General features: G+C 40.7%; 1 protein-coding gene across 2 annotated transcripts in view; it reads right to left on the bottom strand.

Moving 5' to 3' along the window:
• TkR99D (Tachykinin-like receptor at 99D) overlaps positions 1-22625 on the bottom strand; it is a 335482-nt gene that overhangs the window by 110808 nt on the left and 202049 nt on the right. For both annotated transcript variants that reach the window (XM_019048367.2, XM_019048368.2), the window contains exon 6: positions 2774-2916. In XM_019048367.2, coding sequence (XP_018903912.1) covers positions 2774-2916 — 143 coding nt within the window. The remainder of the gene's footprint in view (positions 1-2773; positions 2917-22625) is intronic.

The following is a 22625-nucleotide window of genomic DNA, read 5'->3' as shown; positions in this document are numbered from 1 at the left end:
ATGATGAAAGTTTGATTTTCTTAATTTTTTCTTAAACTCTGTCCTGAGAAAGATTGATATAAATAACCATTCTGCATTGCACTTTACAGACCTAATTCCCTCTGAAGCTTTGTCCTTTAAAACCGAGCAACATTCTGGCCTGATATTTTGTGAGTGCATTTGTTTTAATCTGGGAAAAATTCACTTGAACTTTGCAAAACATTGAAATGTCTAGTTTTTGGTCAGAAAAAGGATCCTAAAACACAAGAGGAGCTTAGGCAATATATACAATGCAGTTGAAGCTACTGTGTCATGAAATTGAGGTGAAAATCAGGTTTAAATATTTTGGTATTCTTAAAGGAACACCAGTTTATCAGTTCTTTTGTTGTTTTTCTGCAAAATGCAGTTTTAATAAGTGAAAAACTCGTAAATGGTGAAAAAAATAAGCATAAAATCTTGTTTTGTGTGAATTATAATTCTTATGGTCATTTCACGTTGTGATTCTAAAATAAAATAAAAATACGAAATTCGACAAAAGGAATGCACTTTAAGACAATCTCCAGCGAACAGACGAATTATTACAAAGCAGACCTTTTTATTGACCAGTACGTTTAGCAGAAAGGAACCAAGCCACATCAGCTAGTCTCATATTTCACTGGGCAACTCACTTTTTTTTACTAGAGAACGTTTGTGCGAATCCCCTCGAAAGTTTTAGGAAATTTGCGTCGCACTATGCTGAAAATTCAGTGAAATTTGCACAAAAATCCTCACAACCGTTTTTATGTAAAAATTTGAATTTGACGATAGCTGATGTGGCTTGGTTCCTTTTTGCTGAACGTGGTCCATTTAGTTTGTCTTGAGGCAATCCTTCATAAAAAAAAAGTGAAGTAGTTCGCTTACTTTTAGAGAACCGACGATTTATGGGTCAAGATGATTGTCTCAGTTGAAACGTCAAGAAAATAAAGTGCCCTTTCAACGAGAAACCATCGAAAAAGAGTTAATTTTAGGCGGAGTTATTTTAAGTAAAAGCTCCAGCGTAAGCGGCGTTATCATCGCCTTATCGATTGGATTAAAAGCGTGACGAATTAGATCCTCGGTTGTTAGCGTAGCACTTCCTCTCCGCTTCAAAGTATTTATGCCAATTTGAATACTCTCTCGGCGTTTCAAGGCTGTCAAAAACGGCGCCAGTGATACAATGCGAGTACATCACAGGCACAATACCTATCGCAACTCGATAACTCGAAAAGGATGCTATTCGTCTGATCTCCACGGGGAGGCTTGTAATGAATCGATATATTTCGAAACAAACGTTTTGCATAGCTTATACTGCCATGCTAAGGAAAAACGCCGTATGAACCTTCAGACGATGTCTTTCCTTTGGTAAATCACGATTTATCGGGAAAATTTATAATTATTCCTCTTCTAATTTTTCAGATGATTTTATTCGCAATTTTTCATTTAAGTTCCTGAAAATTTCAATAAAAAATATTCATGACTCCCCTCAAAAATAAACATTTTATCGAGGGAAATTCGGCAACTCTCCATGGTTCATACGGTGTTTTTCCTTAGCACGGCAGTATACGTGATTGGCTGTATCGAGATACACCGATTATCGTTTCGATATATCGAAATTTGCGAGGCCGCGCGGAAGTCAGTGCTGCTAGCCGGAAGCAAGACGGATTGCTACTTCGCCTCTCGCGTTTTCATTAGAGAGTTTTTCATACTTTAGTGAAGAGCGTTTACACAGCTTCAATTTTTTCCTCCCTTTCCCTTTCAGGAGTTTTAATCTGCTCCTTTTTTCCTTTCTTCTTTCGTGACTCTTAAATGGGAAAAGGTTCCCGAACGCACCTCCCAACTTGGAGGCTCATAACTCATTCTGCAGTTAATTAATAATCCAAACGTATATGTCTGCAAAGAGCTAGATTGCAGACGCAGTTCAACTCGTCGCCCTCCTGGCAAAACGACGTGAGTACATTTCGCGATGAACCCTCTTGTTCCTATAATGCTTTGTCGGGCTCATCTCTGAGTGCTCTTACGCCCTTTCGTCAGCCAAGCGACAAAATAAAGGACCAGTACCTTGGAGAGCGTTCAAGTTTACGTAACACACCCTTTTTGTTTTGTTTTTTCATTTTATTGTTTTAATTATTTTTTACTTCTTCTTTCACGTATCCGTTACGCAAACCTGGACCATTTTTCATCAACTAATAATTCTGGAGAAAACCCTGATTTTTTTTTTTTTTTTTTTTTTTTTTTTTTTTTTTTTTTTTTTTTTTTTTTTTTTTGAAATTTTCACTCCTCTCCAGAAAAAATTATCTGAAGTGAAAAACTCACTTTTGTGAAAGCGGTTTTTTTAGTACAAAAACAGGAAGTGTGAGATGTGGTCTGAGATCTTGAATTAAATGTGCACACCTCCTTAGATACACTCCCAAATGAGGGTTTTAAGAGCAACAAAATATGGACTAAATCATGGAAAAGACGCATCATGTCGCATTTAGGGAAAAAAAAATGAGTTGAAAGTAGTTTTCAAATCGTACTAACGTACATTTTTTCTTGTTAAAATTCAAAGCCCAAAAAAAGTATTTCGAATAGTAAAAAGTCACGAAATTTAAAATCTAAATAAAGCGGGCTCATCTAGAAATAATTGTGTGTCGAAAGCCGCAAAAATTTTGAAGTCGGCCCGATAGATCGCTAGAACTAAGCGAACTTACCAGATACGCAAATTTAGGAGGTCTTGGAGCTTATATATATGAAGATAAAGTGGAGGGAGTATGAGTTTTTGAAATAAAGTGCTTACCGTTTCTGACTATCCTGTAAGGAGCCTCTGGCGAACCTGAGCAGCTGTATCGACTCGTGATGACCTCTCGCCTGGTTAAGCCCTCGGGTGATGGATGGATGAACGGACACCATGAAAAGAACTCTTTAAAGCCATCCCTGAACCTGTAACATACCACAAATTTACACATCTCAATCACTTTTTATTCATCCAAACATCCATGAGCAATCCTTGGATCACCTAAATCATTCTTCGTCTCGACTTTTTATCTTCTTTTTCAAAAGGCTGATTTTCTTCTCTTTTTAAAGACCTCGTCAAAGCCCACGCATTTCTCGTGTCGATCAATAAGCCGGCGATGACACGGAGATCCAATTGACCACTAGACAAGGTACGAATTTCAGCATTCTAATACATGTTTATTCACCAAAATTCCATGTAAAACACGATGCGCAAAACGAAAATTACCGAAATCAACTCCTTCCGAAGATATTTAATGATTCTTGGTGCGTGAATTGAAACCACCCGCTCATGAAAACTCAATGCTCTACGTGATTCACATCGCGCGCTAAACGTCATCATGACAGTCTCTGAGGTATAAAAATTCGGCAACCACGATCTTGACGCTTTGGCTCAGCTATAGCAAATTGTTTAAAGTTCGAACAACACTTATGTGGGAAATGAACATTGCTCGATTGAGAGGCTTGCTGAAGCCGTTGTATAGTGCGCGATTTGACTCACGTAGAGCTTTGAGTTTCTTGTGAGCGGGCAGTTCAAATTCCTACGAGGAATTTGAAATAAAAACGTTAATATCTCCGTTAGGAGTTGATTTCAGTAATTTTCGTTGCACGAATCGTGTTCTACGTGAAATTCTGGTTAAGAATCATGTATCAGAATGCTTAAATTCGTACTTTGTCTAGTGGTCCATTCTTTTCTAGTCGTACTTACTATGTTACCTTAGTGGTATTAACATATTTTTCGGCCACTTCTTGGTCAACTCTGTGGCTCTAGTTGGGTTCCGATCCAATGAGCAACTAAACTAACTTCGTGGCACTGCCTAGAGTATCACACTGAATTGAAGCCGCTTCGAACTGCGACTTGTCAAGCTATCTGTTCAGCATTCTGGAACGGCGATGCGCCTATGGTATCGTGGCCACTCAGTTAGTTCCCGGAGCTAATCTGTAGTCTTATTTTTAGATCTTATGAATTAGCATCAGCTTTCTAGAATTCAAACAAGTAGTGACTGATCGAATAGAAGCACAAATCAGAAATTACGCATTGGAGAAAAAAGTTTGCCCTTCAATTTTTCCCGATCGCAGTTTTAGTTACACAGGCAAGATGAACATCAAAAGAACTACTGCTCGTATTTTCGTAGACGAAGGAACTTAGCTTCGTTCCGAGGTTGCAAAATTGACTGAAGAAAGTCCAAAATTTAGCTGATTTTTGCTTGATCAGGGAAAAAATAGGTGAAATTTTCAGTCAGAAATGTTGATTAGTTAATGAGCGGAAATTTTGCAACGCTGAAATATATTTACATACTTCCGGCTGGGAAAAGACGGGGTGAGACATTCTGTCGCTCCTCTAACGTTAAGGTGTATCTTTTTCTCGCATGAGCTCCAAAAAGCATGGCTTTATAAGTTAAACAGGGCTCACGTAGAAATTGAAATACGCTGTTACGTCAGAGGAACGTCAATTTATCGATGTTTTTTGAGAAATACTACTCTCAGTTTGACTAGCAGACTTGAAATTGAAAAAATAAAAATTATAGAACTGTGAAAAGCGCTATGAATTTAAAGAAATAAAATTATTTTGTGAATATTCAAAAATAAAATTCGAAACATTTCCAATTCTAAAATAAAACCAAGCATTAACGGTGCAATTAATCAGCGAATTAAAATATTAAACCTTGAAAAATTATCATAATACGATTTAAATATGAGTAAAATTAAATAATGGAATACTAGACATTTTATAAGTAAAGCACTGAATGAAAAGACTGACGAAAATAAAAAACATTGATTGAGCATTCCTTTTTTATTTTCAACTGTGGGCAAGAAAATATAAATCAAATTTTGTGACACATATTAATACACGACGTACCACAGGGCACTGAGATTATCAGCAATTTTTGTGACGAAATTTCTTATACAAATCCAGAAATTATCATTGAATCAATCTACAAAGAAATTTACAAGAATCGTATCGTTTCCGGAGGCACTGCAGATTCACCTTACGCAAAAGAAGCCTGTTGGAATGTAACATCGGAGATCTTATCGACCCTATTAAAGCAAACTTTTTCCGCGGAAATGCATCCAATTAAGCTATACAAATAATCCATGGCAGCATTGCATTTCAGTGCAATCTTACCTGCCCGGGCTATGGAAGAACGTCGTTTGCACTTCCAGATGTTACCAAAGTTCTGCTGGTAAAAAAACGAATTTCCTCGAGAGTTCATGGACATTTTTCTTTAACGAACATCATAATAAATTTTACTCGCAATTCAATCAAAAAAGTCTGCCAATTAAAGCGCGATATAGTCATTATTTGTTTCGAGAGCGATTATTTTGTCAAGAGAAATTTGACAGCGTCCAACTGCTATATAGCGTTCTTCCTCAACACGAAAATTATCTTGTCCCATCGACAAAGACGGAATTTCAATAATCAGCCTGCTGGATTTAGCACAAAAACCCCTGAGCAAGACACGGTCTTGAATAGCAATTCGTTGCCCCCTGACTTACGGACGAAACTGCCCGGTAGGTTGAACCCTGTGGTCTATGTAACTCCACGCTTTCCCGGACTCAAGTGGAAATGGACGTCCGCCCTTACGCCAGAGGAATGGGGAATTGTCCTTAAGCGCAACACGCGTGGAGGGGTCGACCGACCTCTCCCGCTAATTGGACCGATAGCCGTGCCAAACCTCCTATTCTCCAAAGGTTTACGGTGGCTCATACGCGGTTCTTCCAGTCGTCGTTTTGTCGTTTGGGGGCCGAGCTTTACCTAATAACTAAGCAGCCGATAAACGACAGAAGCAAATTAAGATTCATTGCCAGGGTGTTAAACACTATGCAAAGATCCTTCCAATCAATTGGTCGCTGTCGCCCTCGCCCCGAAGTATGATTGTCGGATCGCGATGGAAATTAGCGCTTTCTCCGTAAGGCTTTACGTAATTTACGCGATGTGCGGCAATCTCGCTAGCCGCACTTGCTAGGTATTGGTAATTTGTTTACGAGGACGTGCATATACTGATGTAAATTTGGCAGCCCCGCGGAATGGGATTTCTGTGTCAGTGTGGCTCGCATTCCACAAATTGACCCCGGACCCAGAATCTTCCCAGCGTTGACAAACAAAACTTCTAAACTAAAATGCAAATGTCGCAGGCAATTAGTCAAATCAGGCATTTAGTCAAATGCCTAGGCAAATAGTCAAATTTTACCGAAAACCCACTTTGGCTATTCGCCTAGGCAGTTGATAAAGTGCCTAGGCATTTGATAAAGAGCCTAGGCATTTGACTAAATGCCGTATGGCCTTTAGGCAAATAGTGAAACTCGTTAAAAATCAGGCAAATAGTCAAATTGCTTGGCTCACAGGAACACTTCATAACACCTTGGCCGCCAAACATAGAGCCGGCTGCAACCGCCTCACGGATCGATATGAATTTTTCTCGCGGAATTTGTGAAAAGTCGAAATCAACACAGTCGATTCGTCGAAGGTCAGGTCTGGCGCACCAATTTTTTTATGATTCCACCAATAGTTCCGACTTGGTAAACTCCGTTACGAATATCTGTTACGAAACCTTGTACATTCTGATGATCAAGCGGCCCTCTATCGACTTTTGGGACGGCTAAAATAACTTTGTCTTCTATTTGTAAATCATCAAACAGTTTTTTACTTGATTCTGCCATGCCAGCTGCTGCATCTTTTTGCCTTTCATGAGTTTCAGAACGTGTCTGACGAATTACTATTTCATTCTGGCATAAGTTACAAAGGAAGGTAAGGGATGTTTGCCCGTCTTCGAGGGTAGTTTGCCCACATTGTGCATGGCAGACATTAGGACATGTCGAACACTGTTCAGTTTTACCACCTGTCTGACAGTTACAGCAAGGGACATCATTTATGTCATCTTCCAATCTAGCAGCTTTTTCTACAGGTGCATCCGATGGTTCCGGCTCATTTGAATCCCTAGAGCGTTTTCTTTCTTCATTCCCTTTGTTCTGCAAGTTTTCAAAATCTTCTTCAGTCGTTAATTTAGCAAGAATGGAGGATGGTATATTGGTGCTTCCAAGACCCATTTTCGGTTCCGAAACCAAACAGAGCCGTGTACGGTGATCGGTTCAAAATGCGATGGAAGCACCTCTTGCCCCGGTCCGTTCATTTGACTATGTGCCTGATCACCTCTCGCCATTTTGTCAAATGCTCAGGCATTTAATAAAATGCCTAGGCATTTAATCAAGCGCCTAGGCATTTAGTCAAATGCCTAGGCAAATAGTAAACTTCGTTAGTTTCTTACATTTCTTGACTATTTGCCTAGGCATTTGACTAAATGCCTGATTTGACTAATTGCCTGCGACATATACACACAGTAAGAAATTATCCTCCACTGAGAGATAGAATATATTGAATTGAGTAGTTCCGCTAACTAAGTCATCAAGGTTCAGTATTCAAATGGGCCTGTTGCAAACTTCGGCTATAGCAAAAGGAAGAGTTGTTGCTTGTAAAAAAAAGTTCAAGAATCACGACGAACGCATCGGAAGAGTCTAAATCACACCCCTAACTTCACAATCTGCGAAATGTATATGCGCAAAAATGTGTCTCAACGTGACTTATTTGGTTGCCTTTCATTCGCCTTCAATTGCGCCTGCAGCAATTTTTGTTACGAATATGTTGTGCGTGCTGATTTCAACGTATTACATACTTGACTCTCTGAAGGCGTTTCATGTGCGCAAGTGGTGCACTCTTCTGGAGAACGATCGAAGTAGGGATGTAAAAATCTAGTCAATATCTACTACTGCTGGTCTCCAAGAGGGTGCGCTACTTGCGCACGTAAAACGCCTTCAGAGAGTTACGTATGTAATGAGCTGAAATCAGCATGCAAAACATATTTGAAACATCAATTGCAGCAGACGTAGCTGAAGGCGAATTGAGTGTGCAAATGGAACGCCTGCAGACAGTCATGTATGTAATGGGCTGAAATAAGCAAGTGCAATATGCAATTTTTAACAACAATCGCTGCAGACGCAGCTGAATGCGACACCGGAATGGAAATAAGCGTGGTTTTACACTTGGACCATCGATATCTCAACCAAGCACCTCCTTATCAGCAAAACAGCATTGACAGACATCGACAAGTCCGTGCTGTTTCGTTCGTGTGGCAATGGAGATGTTGCAAGTGTGAGGGATTTGCGATTTGACTGTTCATTCTTACGTAAAAGTTCGCGAGAAACACGATTGTGCCACTGGTTTTCTCTGAAATCAACTCCCAAGCTCAAAAAAAGCTCTCAAGTTGAGGCCAAAATGGAGGAATTGTCCTACGCTATCCTGAGAGTCCATCTCTACATCTAGACAAACTCTCTATATGCAAAGATAGGGAGCAAATACATTGACAGGGCTGCCACCTTATTTGGAGACTCTTAAACTGAAATCACGGCAACCCTGTCAATGTATTTGATTCCTATCTTTGAATGGAGAGTTTCTCTTGATGTAGAGGTGGACTCTCAGGATAGCGTGGGATATCCCCTCCATTTCAGCCTCAACTTGAGAGCTTTTTCTAAGCTTGGGAGTTGATTTCAGAGAAAATCAGTGGCACCATCGTGTTGTTCGCCAACTTTTGCATAAGAATTAACAGTCAAATCGCAAATTTCTCACACATGCAACATTTCCATCGGAATTGTGGTGTACAAGAGACGTACGCATGGCAACGGCGCGACCTATTTTAGGTGGTCACTCATCAGCGAGGAGCTATCTTCGGCGGGGTTTTAATATTGCGTCAAGCAATTGGAGCTGGCTTCAGCTCACCGACCGGTGAGTCAATAATGCCCAGGCGGCGGGTACCGCCGCGGGCTGGAGAACCAATCAAGACGCAAAACACACCGGACTCCTCCCGATGGAAATGCGATGCCGCGGCCGAATTAAAATGACTCATCACCTACGCTTTCCTGCTAAGGAAAAACGCGATTTGAGCCTTCAGACGTTGCTGCGACGGATCAAGAATTTTTAGGAAAATTTAGGAGTATTTATCCTCTGGTTTTACGGAGAATTTTGTACGAAATTTGATTCGAAGTGTCTGAACACTTCAATGAAAAATATTTACAACTTTTTTCAAAAACAAATATCTCCTGAGAGTAAGTTTGGCAAAGTTCGAATATTCATTCGATGCAGTGGCGTGGCGTGAATGATCGGTTATCGATATCTCGCCATTTGAAGCTATGGTAAAGAATCGATTACTAAGGTGTTCGCTGCGAACACCCTAATAGTCGAGCTTTTTTTCATAGGTTTGAGTGGCGTATCAATCGATATATCGCAGAGCACGCCACGCCGCTGATTCGATGTTTTTTCTTAGCAACGTAGTACTTGCACCTGTCGCTACTCACACGCTCATTCCGTGCTTTTAAAACTCTGTGTTTCATGCGCTTTCCGGTAAGTGCGCTACTAACAACTATATGACTCGGAAAACTTATGAAGAAAAGTAAGAAGGGAAAGAAAAAAAGAAGACGAAACAGGGCGAGGGAGGAAGGAGAAGGGAGGAAAAGGAGGGGCAAGGGTGAGAATTAGAGAAAAATGGAGGTAATGGGTGGACAAAACGAGAGAAATTGGGAGTAAATGGGAGAAAAACGAGGTAAAAGGGCAACTGAGGAGAAAAGAAGGAAGAAAAGAGAGGCGGGAGGAAAATGAGAAAAACGAGATAGAATGAAGAAAAATAAGAGCGAAACAGGATAAAAAGGGAGAAACAGGAAGAAATGGGAGGAAAGGGCATAAAACAGAGAATCGTGAGTTCACGACTCGCGCCATCGCGCCTTCAATTTCGCAGATGCCACACGGACATCCATCAAGCACGAATAGTCGCATCTCTGCGCCGTCGAGAACGCTCTTCCTCATGCTCGCTGTATTTCCATTTTGTGTTAGTTCCGTATGTCTTATTTACAGCTGTGCTTCAAAGGCTATACGTGAACAGGATACGTGAAGATAAGAGAGACGTATTCGGAACTCTATTTCTTAAGTTTTTTACTCCTTTAACATGTAATTAGTAGAAAAATTAGTGAAATTTACGTTTGTTAACGCTCAAAATTTCTCAAACAATCATTCAATTGGAGAGCAAAGATTTTGCAACGCCGGCTCGTGGATACATTCTTTCGTCTGAAAAACGACCATATTATCAACTTCTTAAATTAAACTTCCCGCCCCCATTTAAAAGAAGTACGGCTCATCTCCAACAAATATTCCGATCCGCATTTCCGCATCGTCTTTCAAAATCGCTCCAATAAAAGGCGGAGATGAGAACGCGCGAGCTCACAATGCGAGTGAAAGGCAGAGTGAAAAACCGTAAAGCTATACCTCGCATGGTCAGGGAACCAACCGCCCTGTCCGAAACAACTCATAAAAGGTGAAAAATGGATAAAAATTGATTTTAGAGCGGTCCCCAAGGGGCTCTGACTGGATACCTTAATTGAGTCTGAGGAAACACGGATCCACCTTCTTCCGGCTTCCCCTCTCCTCCCTTCTCCCTCCGCCCTCCCACTCCCACCCCATCCTCGCGCTGAGGGAGGGAGCAAATTTAAATGTTACCCTCGTTGTATAAACGTGAATGCTGGAACAAACCGCGTATGTTCAATGATTATCCTACGCAGGAATGAGGTATTTCATCGAGGATACACAATACCAACGTGCTGAGGAAGAACGCCAGAACGCCGTATGACATTCAGCGGTTGCCAAATTTCATGTTCAAAAAATGCGAAATTTCAGGGAAGCTTATGAATATTATTATTCCGATTTTTCAGTGAATTTTACCCGCGATTTGATCTAAAGTATCCGAAAATCCCGAGAAAAAATATTCATAATTAACCTGGAAAATGAATATTTTATCGAATGGAATTTGGCAACATCGGGATTTTCATGCGACTTTTTATACCGGGACCGGGACGACAGGATGGTGGATGGGCTACTCGGCGGAGAGGAAGTGGGCAACAATGGAGTTAAGAAAACGGCCCGCGCTTCGGGACGGGAAACTAAGGACTCAAAGAGCCGGTGTAGCAATAAAATCCCGTATAAAAAGCCCCCCTATCGCAGGCGACTGGATCTCTGAATAGCCCGAGGAATCGACGTAAAGTCGTCCCATCGGCCCGAGTTTTATCGCGCTACAGTGTAATCGGAGAAACAATGCCGGCTGTTGACAGGGTATTCCGGCCACCGGTGTTCTTGCAACGTTGTAACGCTCACGTAACCAAATTACCCTCGAATCTCTTTCAGCTTTACTTGCTCCTTACTTCCAATAGAGTCCCTTTATACTGAGAGTCAAGACAATGTGAAACGGGAATAAGGATTACATTTTCACCGATAGCAAAGATTATAATCTGGAATGGACCAGGGAATTACTACAGTGTCTCATGAGTCATTTCAGCAACAAAAAAAAATCCTATCGAGATACTGGAGGATAAAGGCTATTTAAAAGTATTTTGGGGGCCATCATATAGATAAGCTCCAAGATCACCTTACCTTGCAAATCTGGTAACGCTTAGTTCCAGCGTTTTACCGGGCCAATTTTCTTGATTTTTGCGGCTATCGACAGGCAATTGTCTCTAGATAAGCCCGATTTATTCGGTTTTTGAAAATATGACCCAGGGTTTTTACATTACGCGGTAAAGTTGCGAATTCTCTCATTTAAACAATGTAAATTTTTATTTTTTGTCTTAATTCGTTTGAGCGTTCTACTTCCAAGAACTCGACAGATTTTTCCCCCCTTTTTTAGCTTAAATTATTCAGTAGACACTGTTCTTCAAGAATTTGATAAAATTTTGCTCGAGGCAGATCAAAAAACTTGATCTCGTTCGAATGGCTTTCTGCGTTTAAATTACATGTTCTCGTGAAGGTGCGTGTTCGCCTCACAGCGTCAGATCGTACATTCCTTTCATGTGCTGCTAACCTATCAGTGGCATGGCGTGCTTTGCGATTTATCGTTTGATCAGCCATTTAAACCTATGGAAAAGTATCGATAAACAGGGTGTTCGCAGCGAATACCTTAATACTCGATTATTTACCACAGCTTCAAATGGGGAAATATCGATGGATCGCAAAGCACACCACGCCACTGTTACTTATGTTAAAATCTCTGTTAGTGAAAATTAATGAGGTTGATATATACGAGTCAATGATGCGCCTTATCAACATGTTGCGTGCGAGTTTACTGCTTATTTTTTCTTATGCAAAGAAGGCTTGAAAATTTAAGAAACATCGCAGTGGTCTTCCGTTTGTTTTGCAAACTAGAATTCTTGTGAATTTGACTATTTATTCATTTTTCTAATCATTTACTCTCACCAGACTTTCAGGAAGCAGATGGTTGGTGGCAGGCGACAGTTTATGATGATGTACAACATGGCAAGACTTTGCAAACTTTGTCGGGAGGCCCATGCCAGGATGTGGTATTCGAAAATAACGACAAGGCTTCATCAATCAACACTTGGAATAAATGCGTGGTAATTTATAGTAATTTCAAGTGCAAAGGCACTAACAGAACGATGTATCCCGGAAGTCCTCGTCATAAAGATTTCACAAAGCTACAATTCGATAATGTGGTATCTTCCATTGGCCCTTGCCCATAAGGTAAATGAAGTGACCGTGAAAATATTGTCTCATATAGGACTCGTGGATATGTCGCAGGCTATTGGTCAACTCACATTGTATCAAAAACCCAGGCAGATAGTCAAATTTTAACAGTTAACGGGATATTGTTTTATGACGACGAGCTCACGAGGTTTCAATTTTTTCGAATAAATCAATCTTTGAATCTACTACCTGCCCTTGTTCTTCTTCTTCAAATGCTCCACCTGTAAAACTGTTTAAGCATCACGAGACTCTAAAAGTGGACGTATCCGTAAAAATTGAAATGCACCAATTCACCAATTGCAAAGATTATAAAGTGGAATGGACCGGGGCTTGGGGGGTACGGCAATACGGAGAAAAGAATTCGGGAATGGGTTGATCAAAGATTACAAAAAACGTCCGAATTGTGTAATTTTTATTCCCGTTTGTGACATCCAGAAGCCGCGTCGACTAGAGTCCCTTCATACTGAGAGTCAAGACAACCCCCCTTCATGGAGTCACAAACGGAAATAAAGATTACACAAATTGGCAGTTTTTCGTAATCTTTGATCGGCCCATTCTCAAATTCCTTTCTCCGTCCCCTCTCTCCTTCCGTTTGTTCCTTGTCGACTCCGTCATTCCTCGGTCCATTCCAGATTATAATCTTTGCAATTGGTGAGAATGTATAATCTTTATGCCCGTTTGTGACTCTGTGGAGGCCTAAAATACGGTAACCAATCAGAAATGGATTCACATTGTCTTGACTCTCAGAAGAAAGGGACTCTACACAGAGAAAAAAACCTCGTGCGTGAGATCCGAAGCTTAGGTCATTTGGATCTCTGAAGTTTTCAGATTGAGCATCTCAACACTTTAGGTATAGCTGTCGAGGTTCGGATCACACATCTGAAACTTCAGTTCTTACATCTGAAGTACTTCGGTTTTCACATCCGAAAAACTTCGGTTCTCACATCTGAAATACTTCAGATGTAAGAACTGAAGTTTCAGATGTGCGATCCGAACCTTGACAGCTAGACCTAAAGTGATCAGATGCTCAATCTGAAAACTTCAGAGATCCATATGACCTAAACTTCGGGTCCCACGCACGAATTTTTTTTCTCCGTGTAGCAGTGACTGTCTCTGGGCGTGGAGTCGTCCGGTCCTCCCTTTAGCATGCACGAGAGCCGAATAAGTGAAGGAGGTAGCTTAAGCGCGGAGTGAGAAGGAGGGCGGTTGACGTTGAGCAACGTGGGTAAATTACCTGACAAAACAGTTCAGAGCGCGGACAGGACAGAGGACAGGGAGACCCCCGCGACCATGCGAGTCCGCGTTCACAGCCCCCCCCCCCCCCCAGGCCAAACTTGCTTTTGTTTCTAAGTGTTTTCGTTAAATGCCGTTCTCCTTTGCATCAGCTCACTCTGTCGCCGAGCTAAGGAACACCGCCGTAAACTTTCCGATGTCGCCAAATGGGCCTCTCGCAAACTTCACCCCGAGCAAAAAGGAGAGTTGTTTGCATGGGAAACCTCAAAAATGGACCACTAGACAAGGTACGAATTTCAGCATTCTGATACATGCCTCTTAACCAAAATTTCACGTAAAACACAATGCGCACAACGAAAATAACCGGAATCAACTCCTTACGAAGATACTTAATGATTCTTGATGCGTATATTCAAACCACCCGCTCATGAAAACTCAATGCTCTACGTGATTCACATCGCGCGCTAAACGTTATCATGGTAGTCTCTGCGATATAAAAATCTGGCAACCTCAATCTTCACGCTTTGGCTCAGCTATAGCAAATTTCTAATGGTTTGAACGACACATGGGGAAATGGACATTGCTCGATTGAGAAGCTTGCTGAAACCGTTGTAGTGCGCGATTTGACTCACGTAGAGCTTTGAGTTTCTTGCGAGCGGGCAGTTCAAATTCCTCATCACCAATGTGAAATAAAAACGTTAATATCTTCGTTTTGAGTTGGTTTCAGTAATTTTCGGTGTGTGCATCGTGTTTTGCGTGAAATTCTGGTTACGAAACATGTACCAGATTACTTAAATTCGTACTTTGTCTAGTGGTCCATTTCGATGAGCGGCGCATTGGGAAAGTCTGAAATACACGCCTAACTCCACAATCTGCGTGAGAAATGTGCGTATTTTGAAGCCTCTCGCTTCAAAAACGATACTACGGCACAGGTGAAAATTTCCCAAGAGGAGTCGTTCTATCGAACCCTTGCGCACATGGATGCTACACAATACATCGCCTCTCTGACGAGAGGACGTATTTCAATTTTAACGTGAGTCCTGGCTTCCAGGACCTTAGGTCCACCTACCTTTCGTCCATCAAATACATGTCCACCGCTATTTATGTCCACTAAACGTTAAGTCCAGTCTTTATTAAGTCCACATGATTTAATGTCCATCCATGAATATGTCCAAAATTGTCCAACATGTGGACATGTCACGTCCACATTTTTTTCTTCTCATTTAAATGACAGGAACCACCTCAAAAATAAATGCATACTACTACCACTTCATTCTTAAAAACATTTCATTCACGAATCAAGTCATGAAAAAGAACAGACTCTAAGAGCAGATAAAAACATATGTTCATGTGTACAGTGTGCAGATATGATAAGATGAAAACCAAAGCGGGAGCCTTGCGCTCGAATGCCAAATTCAACATTTTTCAGTAACAGATGCAGTCAAAATTAAAAGTCCTCTTTGACTAGTTATTTCGTGCGATTTCAATCTTGTAGGATACTGTGCAACGCCTCTGACGCGAAATAGTTGCTTAAAGCGTTGCGGCGCGGCAGGCAACTAGCGTGTCATGCGCACAGGCGCCTACAAACCTAACGGGATACTTCACGCGTTGCGCAATGCGTGAAGTATCCGGTTAGGTTTGTAGGCGCCAGTGCGCGTTCTGCGCTGCTAACACGCTCTATTACGCTCACGCTGTGTTAGGCTCTAATATTTTAACTCGCGGAGTCAGCGTTTTTCAAATCATAATTTTGAAATGTTTGAAAGCTCTGCATGAATTATTCTTATTTAAATTGATGAAAAAGAAATATGTACTACTGGAAAATATAATAGGTTTTTTGTAAATATAATAGTGGTTCCGTGTCAAATTTAATGATTTCCAAAGCATTCAAATTCATTCTTTTATGTTTTGGGCTTTTACTGTGCTGCAGCGTGGTGTAAGCGCAACCAAACGCTCAAAATTGGACGTATTTGACTCAAGGAGGTCGATGTACAATAAGTTAAAAACAAAAAATTGCGTGCTTCTTAGTTCTTTCCCTCTTTTATTAATTTTTGTAAAGTTTCTTTCATCACAACTATGGCTCATTGAGATTCATATCGATGCCATTGCTTTGAAAAGGTTTTACAAATATTTACCACGTTTTAAAAATGTAAATGTTTTTAAAATAAAGTAATCAATTTCATTTTAAAAAAAAGAATGTACATTTAAGGCATATTTTAAATCGGAAATTTCAAGGATGGAAATGAAACCAAGTATTTACCAAAGACAATTTGAAAAGATGAATCAAAAGAAGAAATTAACATTTCATTTAAAATATGAGTTACGATAACAACACCTCATTCTCTCTTAATTTTCTCATTTCGATATGGTCAATATAATTTTACACACGGACTAAAATATGACGTTTGAATTTGATTTTAGTGGACTTTACATTTGTGGACTTAACTTAGTGGACGTTTAAGTAATGGACTTAACGACAGTGTGAGCTTTAGAACTGTGGACGTAAAAATTGTGGACGAAAAGTCTGTGGACGTAAAAAAAGTGGACATGGTGGACAAGTGACCTTTGAACCGTCTTCCTCACCCCTGCCCATCGATCGTCTTACTCCCCTTCCTCACCCCGTCTATCGAGCATCTCAAAAATGATTTTATTAGAATAGAAAGGATTATCATAGAGAAAACCTCAAAAATCTCGATGAGCAGCGCTTTGCGAAAGTCTGAAATACACTCCTAACTCCACAACCTGCATAAAAAATATGCGTATTTTGAAGCTTCCCGCTCCAAAAACGATACTACGGCACAGGTGAAAATTTTGTAAGAGGAGTCGTCCTGTCCAACCCCTGCGCACTAGGATGCTACGAGTAGGATGCATAGCTGACGTTCCCGCACACAAATCGCGAGGAAACTCCGCGGTTTTTATCAACGCAAGGAAAATTTAAATATAACCATGCCAGTTGAGAAGACCCCGTCTCGTCACGTGTGTTGGCGTCGGCCATATTGAATATTGCCTAGTGTGTGGCGATCTGGTGCGCATGGGCTGGATGAGACGACTCATCTCACGAAATGTTCACCTGTGCCATAGTATCGTTTTTGAAGTAAGAAGCTTCAAAAAACGCATATTTCTGGAGCAGATTGTGGAGTTAGGACTTGATTTCGGAGTTTTCGGGTGCGCTTAGCGTGACTTTTGAGCAGTTTTCTGTCAAAATCAACTCTTTTTTTTTGTTCTAGCTAAAGTTTGCGACAGATCCCATCATACGGTTGTTATCAATTCGCCTTCAACTGCATCAGCAGCAATTGTTGTCACAAAAATATTGCGCGTGCTAGTTTCGGCTCATTACACTAATGACTCTCTGAAGGCTTGCTGTGCGCACTCCTACGCCCAGCACTCCCCCCTCAGGGTACATACTGGGGGGAGGGGGTGGTACACCTTTTCTTTCAATAAACCGTTCGATTTCTTTCGATCGTAGATGCATTTGTTGCGAATTTGAAGCTTTTTTCCTTTAATTTATTTTAAAGTTTTCACGCACAACTTAATATAATGTTTCTGCGAATTTTCAAGCGTAAATATTCACGACTCTGGTTAAAAATGAATATTGTATCACAGAAAATTTGGCAACCTTCGATGCTCATACCGTATGCTTCCTCGACGCGGCGGTGCACCAGTGCAGTTCTGGGTCCCAATTTCCCGAGTTGTCGGGTTTCTACAGATATGAGTGGTCGGTACTTTATGTTAAACGTTTTCTGATATTCTAAAGAACATTGGGACTTTCATTTAATTCCTTTTTCTAATTTTGGAGGTCTTTGCCTAACTATATCACCATTAATGAAGGAACGACTTGGAAAATCTGGTGAAAATTCATTTACATATTTGACAATGAGACAACACAGCCAACGCTACGTGCTCTGGTCATCCCTCAACTTGGCCATTAGCCTGTCTATCAATCAATTAATTAACTTTCAACAACCCAATTTTCAATTATAACTTTCCCGAATGAGGGCATCTCCTAGTTTTCGGTGACACGTCTGCGTGCATGAACTTTTTTCAGCGTTTCTTAATGAGCGTGTAATCTCCTTCGGTTCGCGAAAACGAGCCCACCACTGCACCAGTTAACTAGTTCGGGATTCTTACCGAAAATATGTTGTGTTGGGTGATTAAACAAGTTGGAAAAGTTTCCGCAAGTTCAAAGTTAGGAAATAAGACTGCCACGTCACACGATTTTGCAAACGTAGAGAATGCACGTCGTCTGGGTCATGGAAACTTCCTCTGTGAACTTTGGAACTGCCAACTTTATAGTTTACAGGTTGGCGCATTTCAAACCACCATACCGCTCTTTAAAGGCTCAGGAAAACTAATCAAAGTTATTTAACATGTCATTTCCTTCTTTTTTGTCTTGGGAAGTTTCAAAAAGGCGCGTTTGCAGTCCAAAGATATCTCTTTGATAGTGTTTTAGACGCGCAACCAGCTCAGGAAATTAAGTCTGGACTGGCACTTTCAGACACTTGATCAAGACACTATCGACTCATATAAGGTTAACAAGTTTTCCCACTTCAATATGATTAAAATCTCTTAAAATTTGCAAACATAAAACTGTCTGAGGGTTGCTCATAAAATAAGTAATGCCAAATTTTGGATTGTTCGACACACCATCCCACTTGTAATACTTTTTTGCCGCAGGTCCGTATCCTCACGAAAAAACAAAATAGCACAAAGCTATGCCAACGACTTGAGTGGCCCCTATTATCGACGGTGAAACTACCAAACCACGTATTTCGGTTTGCGACGTCGCAGACTTCCTGCCATACTTTATTTTTTAAATAGAAAACTACTCAACGTCAATTCGAGAAAACTTCCGTGATTTTTCCTCTTTGTGCGGAGAAAAATCTGTGAAAATTGTAAGGAATGATATTGATTTGGTCTCTTTCAAAAAAATAAAATGTGAGTGGAGATTTTTAAATACCGCAAACGAGATACGTGGTCTGGTAGTTTCACCGTCGTTATTCTATCATCCAAAGCCAAAGTGAAAATCTCATCACTCTGGGAAGATTCAAACTTTTTTTCAGTAACGTCATTTTTTTCACCATCAACAGTTTCGTGTCACCCTTGTCCGCGTGAGAGAAGAATCTCTCCTAAATTAATTTCGAAAACAAGACGAGCCTACTTTACCTTCTAAAGTATGAGTCTCCGATATTTACGGAAACTCGCAACGTTGAGTTTGTCTTTCTTTATTACGTTCCATTATGAAGATTGAAGATTGTTAGTCAGTGCCTCCTCGCCAGAGGCGGATTCAGCAATTTGACAACAGTGGTTTTCTCCCGATTGAACCTGTGTTGAATAATCGATTCTTGCCATATCACATGGTCTCTCCAAAAATCGATACATTTCCATGGATTTAAAAGGGGAAAAAACAATGCTCAGTTTGCTGGTTTCGCTAATGTTCCTCGCTCAGTGTCGTAAACTCATGAAGTCGGATTTATGCACTGAACTTTAGCCCACATAGTCAGCTCGATTGAAGATTAAATGACACAAATGACGAAACTCGTATTTTTTCCTTTAAACCAATATTCATGGGTCAGTTGTACTGTTCATAGGTATCGTAGGCGTCCAATATTAACGGACATATCGTCCTTCAAAAAGCACGGTGTATGAAGTCATCCATCGCGGTACCGGGTACCACATACCGGTTTCATAATTCATTCACTTTGTCAAGGTGTCTACTAAAGTTTAATTTTGGATTTTCCTGATTTTCTCCTGATATTTTAAACGAGATTTTTTTATTTTATGCGCGGCTAAATTGACACTTTGAATTAAAAAATCAACATATTTAATGAAATGAATCAAAAGTTGGGAAAATGCTCAAGACCTTCTTGAGACACTCAGGATTTTCTGATAAATGACAAACTTTCCTGAGTTTCCCAGTTAACATCGAATTTCCTTATATTTTCCGGTCTCTATACTGACGGTAGACACCCAGTGGCGTAGCTTGAATTGCGATGTATCGATTGTTCTGCCATTTAAACCTATGGTAAATAATCGATTATTAAGGTGTTCGCTGCAAACACCCTGTTTATCGATCCTTTTCCATAGGTATAAATGGCAGAACAATCGATACATCGCAATTCAAGCTACGCCACTGGGTGTCTACCGTCAGTATAGAGACCGGAAAATATCAGGAAATTCGATGTTAATTGGAAAACTCAGGAAAAGCTGTCACTTATCAGAAAATCACGCCAACAATCGATTAATCGCAAAGCATGCCACGCCACCGTAGACGCCCTGCTTGTGTGGTGGTCCGGGGCCCATTGTACCATTCAATACGATAAAAGCAGATTTCCCAAGATCAAGCTCCAGCGTTGAAAACACGGAATTTTAAGGAAATCCTTCCAACGAGAGATAATAGTGGCCGCTGTGATTTGCTTAAGATCAGATTTTCCGAGGCATCCCGGCCTGGCGACACGTAAAGCAATTACTCCTTGACACTTTTGTCACACCGTCCCGTGAGTTTCCCTGTCGACTTGCCCGGCGAACACGTTACATTTTTAATAAAAGCTGCTACGCGCCGTGGGCGAATATTTCATTACGCTATCCGCCGGACGTTTTATTTCTGAGCCAACCAGTCACTCGTGGTCAGACATATCGCACCTCGGCCACCCGCTTAAATTAGCTCACATTTTTCTTTTTCCGACGCGCCTCGCATTCCAAGAGACCCAAATAAATCAGATAAATTTTGCCCGGAGCTCCTTCTGTAAATGTCTCTTCATGGACTTGCCCACGAGGAAAAACTATTACGGTTGTGTCAAGCTTGATACCGAAGAACCTAAACCGTTCGCATCACTCATTTTCACAGCAACAACACAGTACTTTAATAGGGTAATGTAGGGTTGCGTCCATGGTATTGGACTCCATGCTCACCTATAGAATGTTCGGCTGCTCATCACGTCCAAGATCTTGGACTCCACGCTCATTTTCACGAGGAATATTTTTTTAGAAAAATCAAAGTGAGCATACCGTCAGAAATTGTGAGATGCAGATATTCTCTCACATTAGACGATCTTAGGGTCCAAAAATTTATCAAGACAATTTTTGTGAAATAAAGACGAAAAAAATGTGTTCTCGCAGAAAATTATTCATTGATCAGGTTAGGTTAGGTTATTTCGAGTTAGATTATATAAGAAAAATATACGATTTCCTGTCACGATGAAAAAGGGATGGACATTAAAACTACGGGAAGGCTCCTTGATATTGGACTCCATGCTTGGACCTGACATCGTGCACATTGTCATTCTCCACACCCCTTATCTTGCGAACTTTTACATTACGTATACGCTCTCTTCTTGAGATTAAATTTGGCAATAGCTGATGTTGTTTGGTTCCTTTCTGCCAAACTCGGTCCCATTGACCTTGCGTTACTTTTAAAAAAGTTATCTTAACAGATGGATTCCTGTTCTGCGTAAATAATCGACATCGATAACTTCCATCGTTAGGATGAAATCAACTTTTAAACTTCAACTTCAAAAGCAGTGGGCAATTGGGAGCACTGCCATTTTTCCTTGAAATGGACCACTAGACAAGGTACGAATTTCAGCATTCTGATACAGGTTTCTTAACCGAAATTTCACGTAGAACACGATGCGCACAACAAAAACTACCGAAATCAACTCCTTACGAAGAAATTAAATGATTCTTGATGCGTGAATTCAAACCACCCGCCCATGAAAACTCAATGCTATACGTGATTCACATCGCGCGCTAAACGTCATCATGACAGTCTCTGCGATATAAAAATCTGGCAACCTCAATCTTGACGCATTGGCTCAGCTGTAGCAAATTGCTTATAGTTTGAACAACACATGGTGGGAAATGAACGTTTGCTCGATTGAGAGGCTCGCTGAAACCGTTGTGGTGCGCGATTTGACTCACGTAGAGCTTTGAGTTTCTTATGAGCGGGCAGTTCAAAATCCGCGTAACCAATGTGAAATAAAAACGTTAATATCTTCCTTACGAGTTGATTTCAGTAATTTTCGTTGCGCAAATCGTGTTTCACGTGAAATTCTGGTTCGGAAACATGTATTAGAATGCTTAAATTCGTACCTTGTCTAGTGGTCCATTTTCAGATATTTTAGATTTAATTGTGTACAAAAATAGTCTGAAAAATTTGGAAAATAATTTTACATTTTTCCCTGTGAATTCAGTTTTTATCGGAGGATACTTGGGCGTATTTCTGTCGAACGGAACTGAGCGCCAATTTGAGTTCTTATTGAGGGATCTAGAATGCCGGATAGCGCATTCTGTCATACGGAACTAAGCGCCATTGAAAAGCATTGCGAGTATAGAACGGAATGAACCCGACGCCCGATTCCGCCGCCAATCCAAGCCCCCCTCTCCCCTCCTCCCCCGATGGCGCTTAGTTCCGTTTGACAGAAATACGTCCACTTGGCAACGTCTAAAGGCTCATACGGCGTTCTCCCTCAGCTTGGCAGAACACTTGACCCACACTGAAGGAAAATCTCGGTGTATTTACTAAGAAAAGGGTAAAATTACCAAGAATTCAGGGTTCTATTTGATCCCAGTTTTTTCTTGGTAAATTTACCATTTATGGGATTGGTAATTTTACCGAGAAATCTCGGTAAAATTATTTACTTTCTCGGTAATTTTACTGGACCCCGGTAAAAACGCATATATTTTTTATCGACTGCGGTAGAATTACCGAGATAAAATAGCAAAGTTACCGGGAATTGATTACCAATAAAAGTGGTATTCTTACCTGAAAAAAAAACAGTAACAATACCGGTTTTTAGGTAAGCTTACCAGTCTGTCTTGGTGAAATTACCAATAA

This window comes from Bemisia tabaci, chromosome 5 (assembly GCF_918797505.1).
Source record: "Bemisia tabaci chromosome 5, PGI_BMITA_v3".
Taxonomy (NCBI): domain Eukaryota; kingdom Metazoa; phylum Arthropoda; class Insecta; order Hemiptera; family Aleyrodidae; genus Bemisia; species Bemisia tabaci.
The sequence above is the reverse complement of the archived record's forward strand: the minus strand, read 5'-3'. Positions and strand labels throughout refer to the sequence as shown.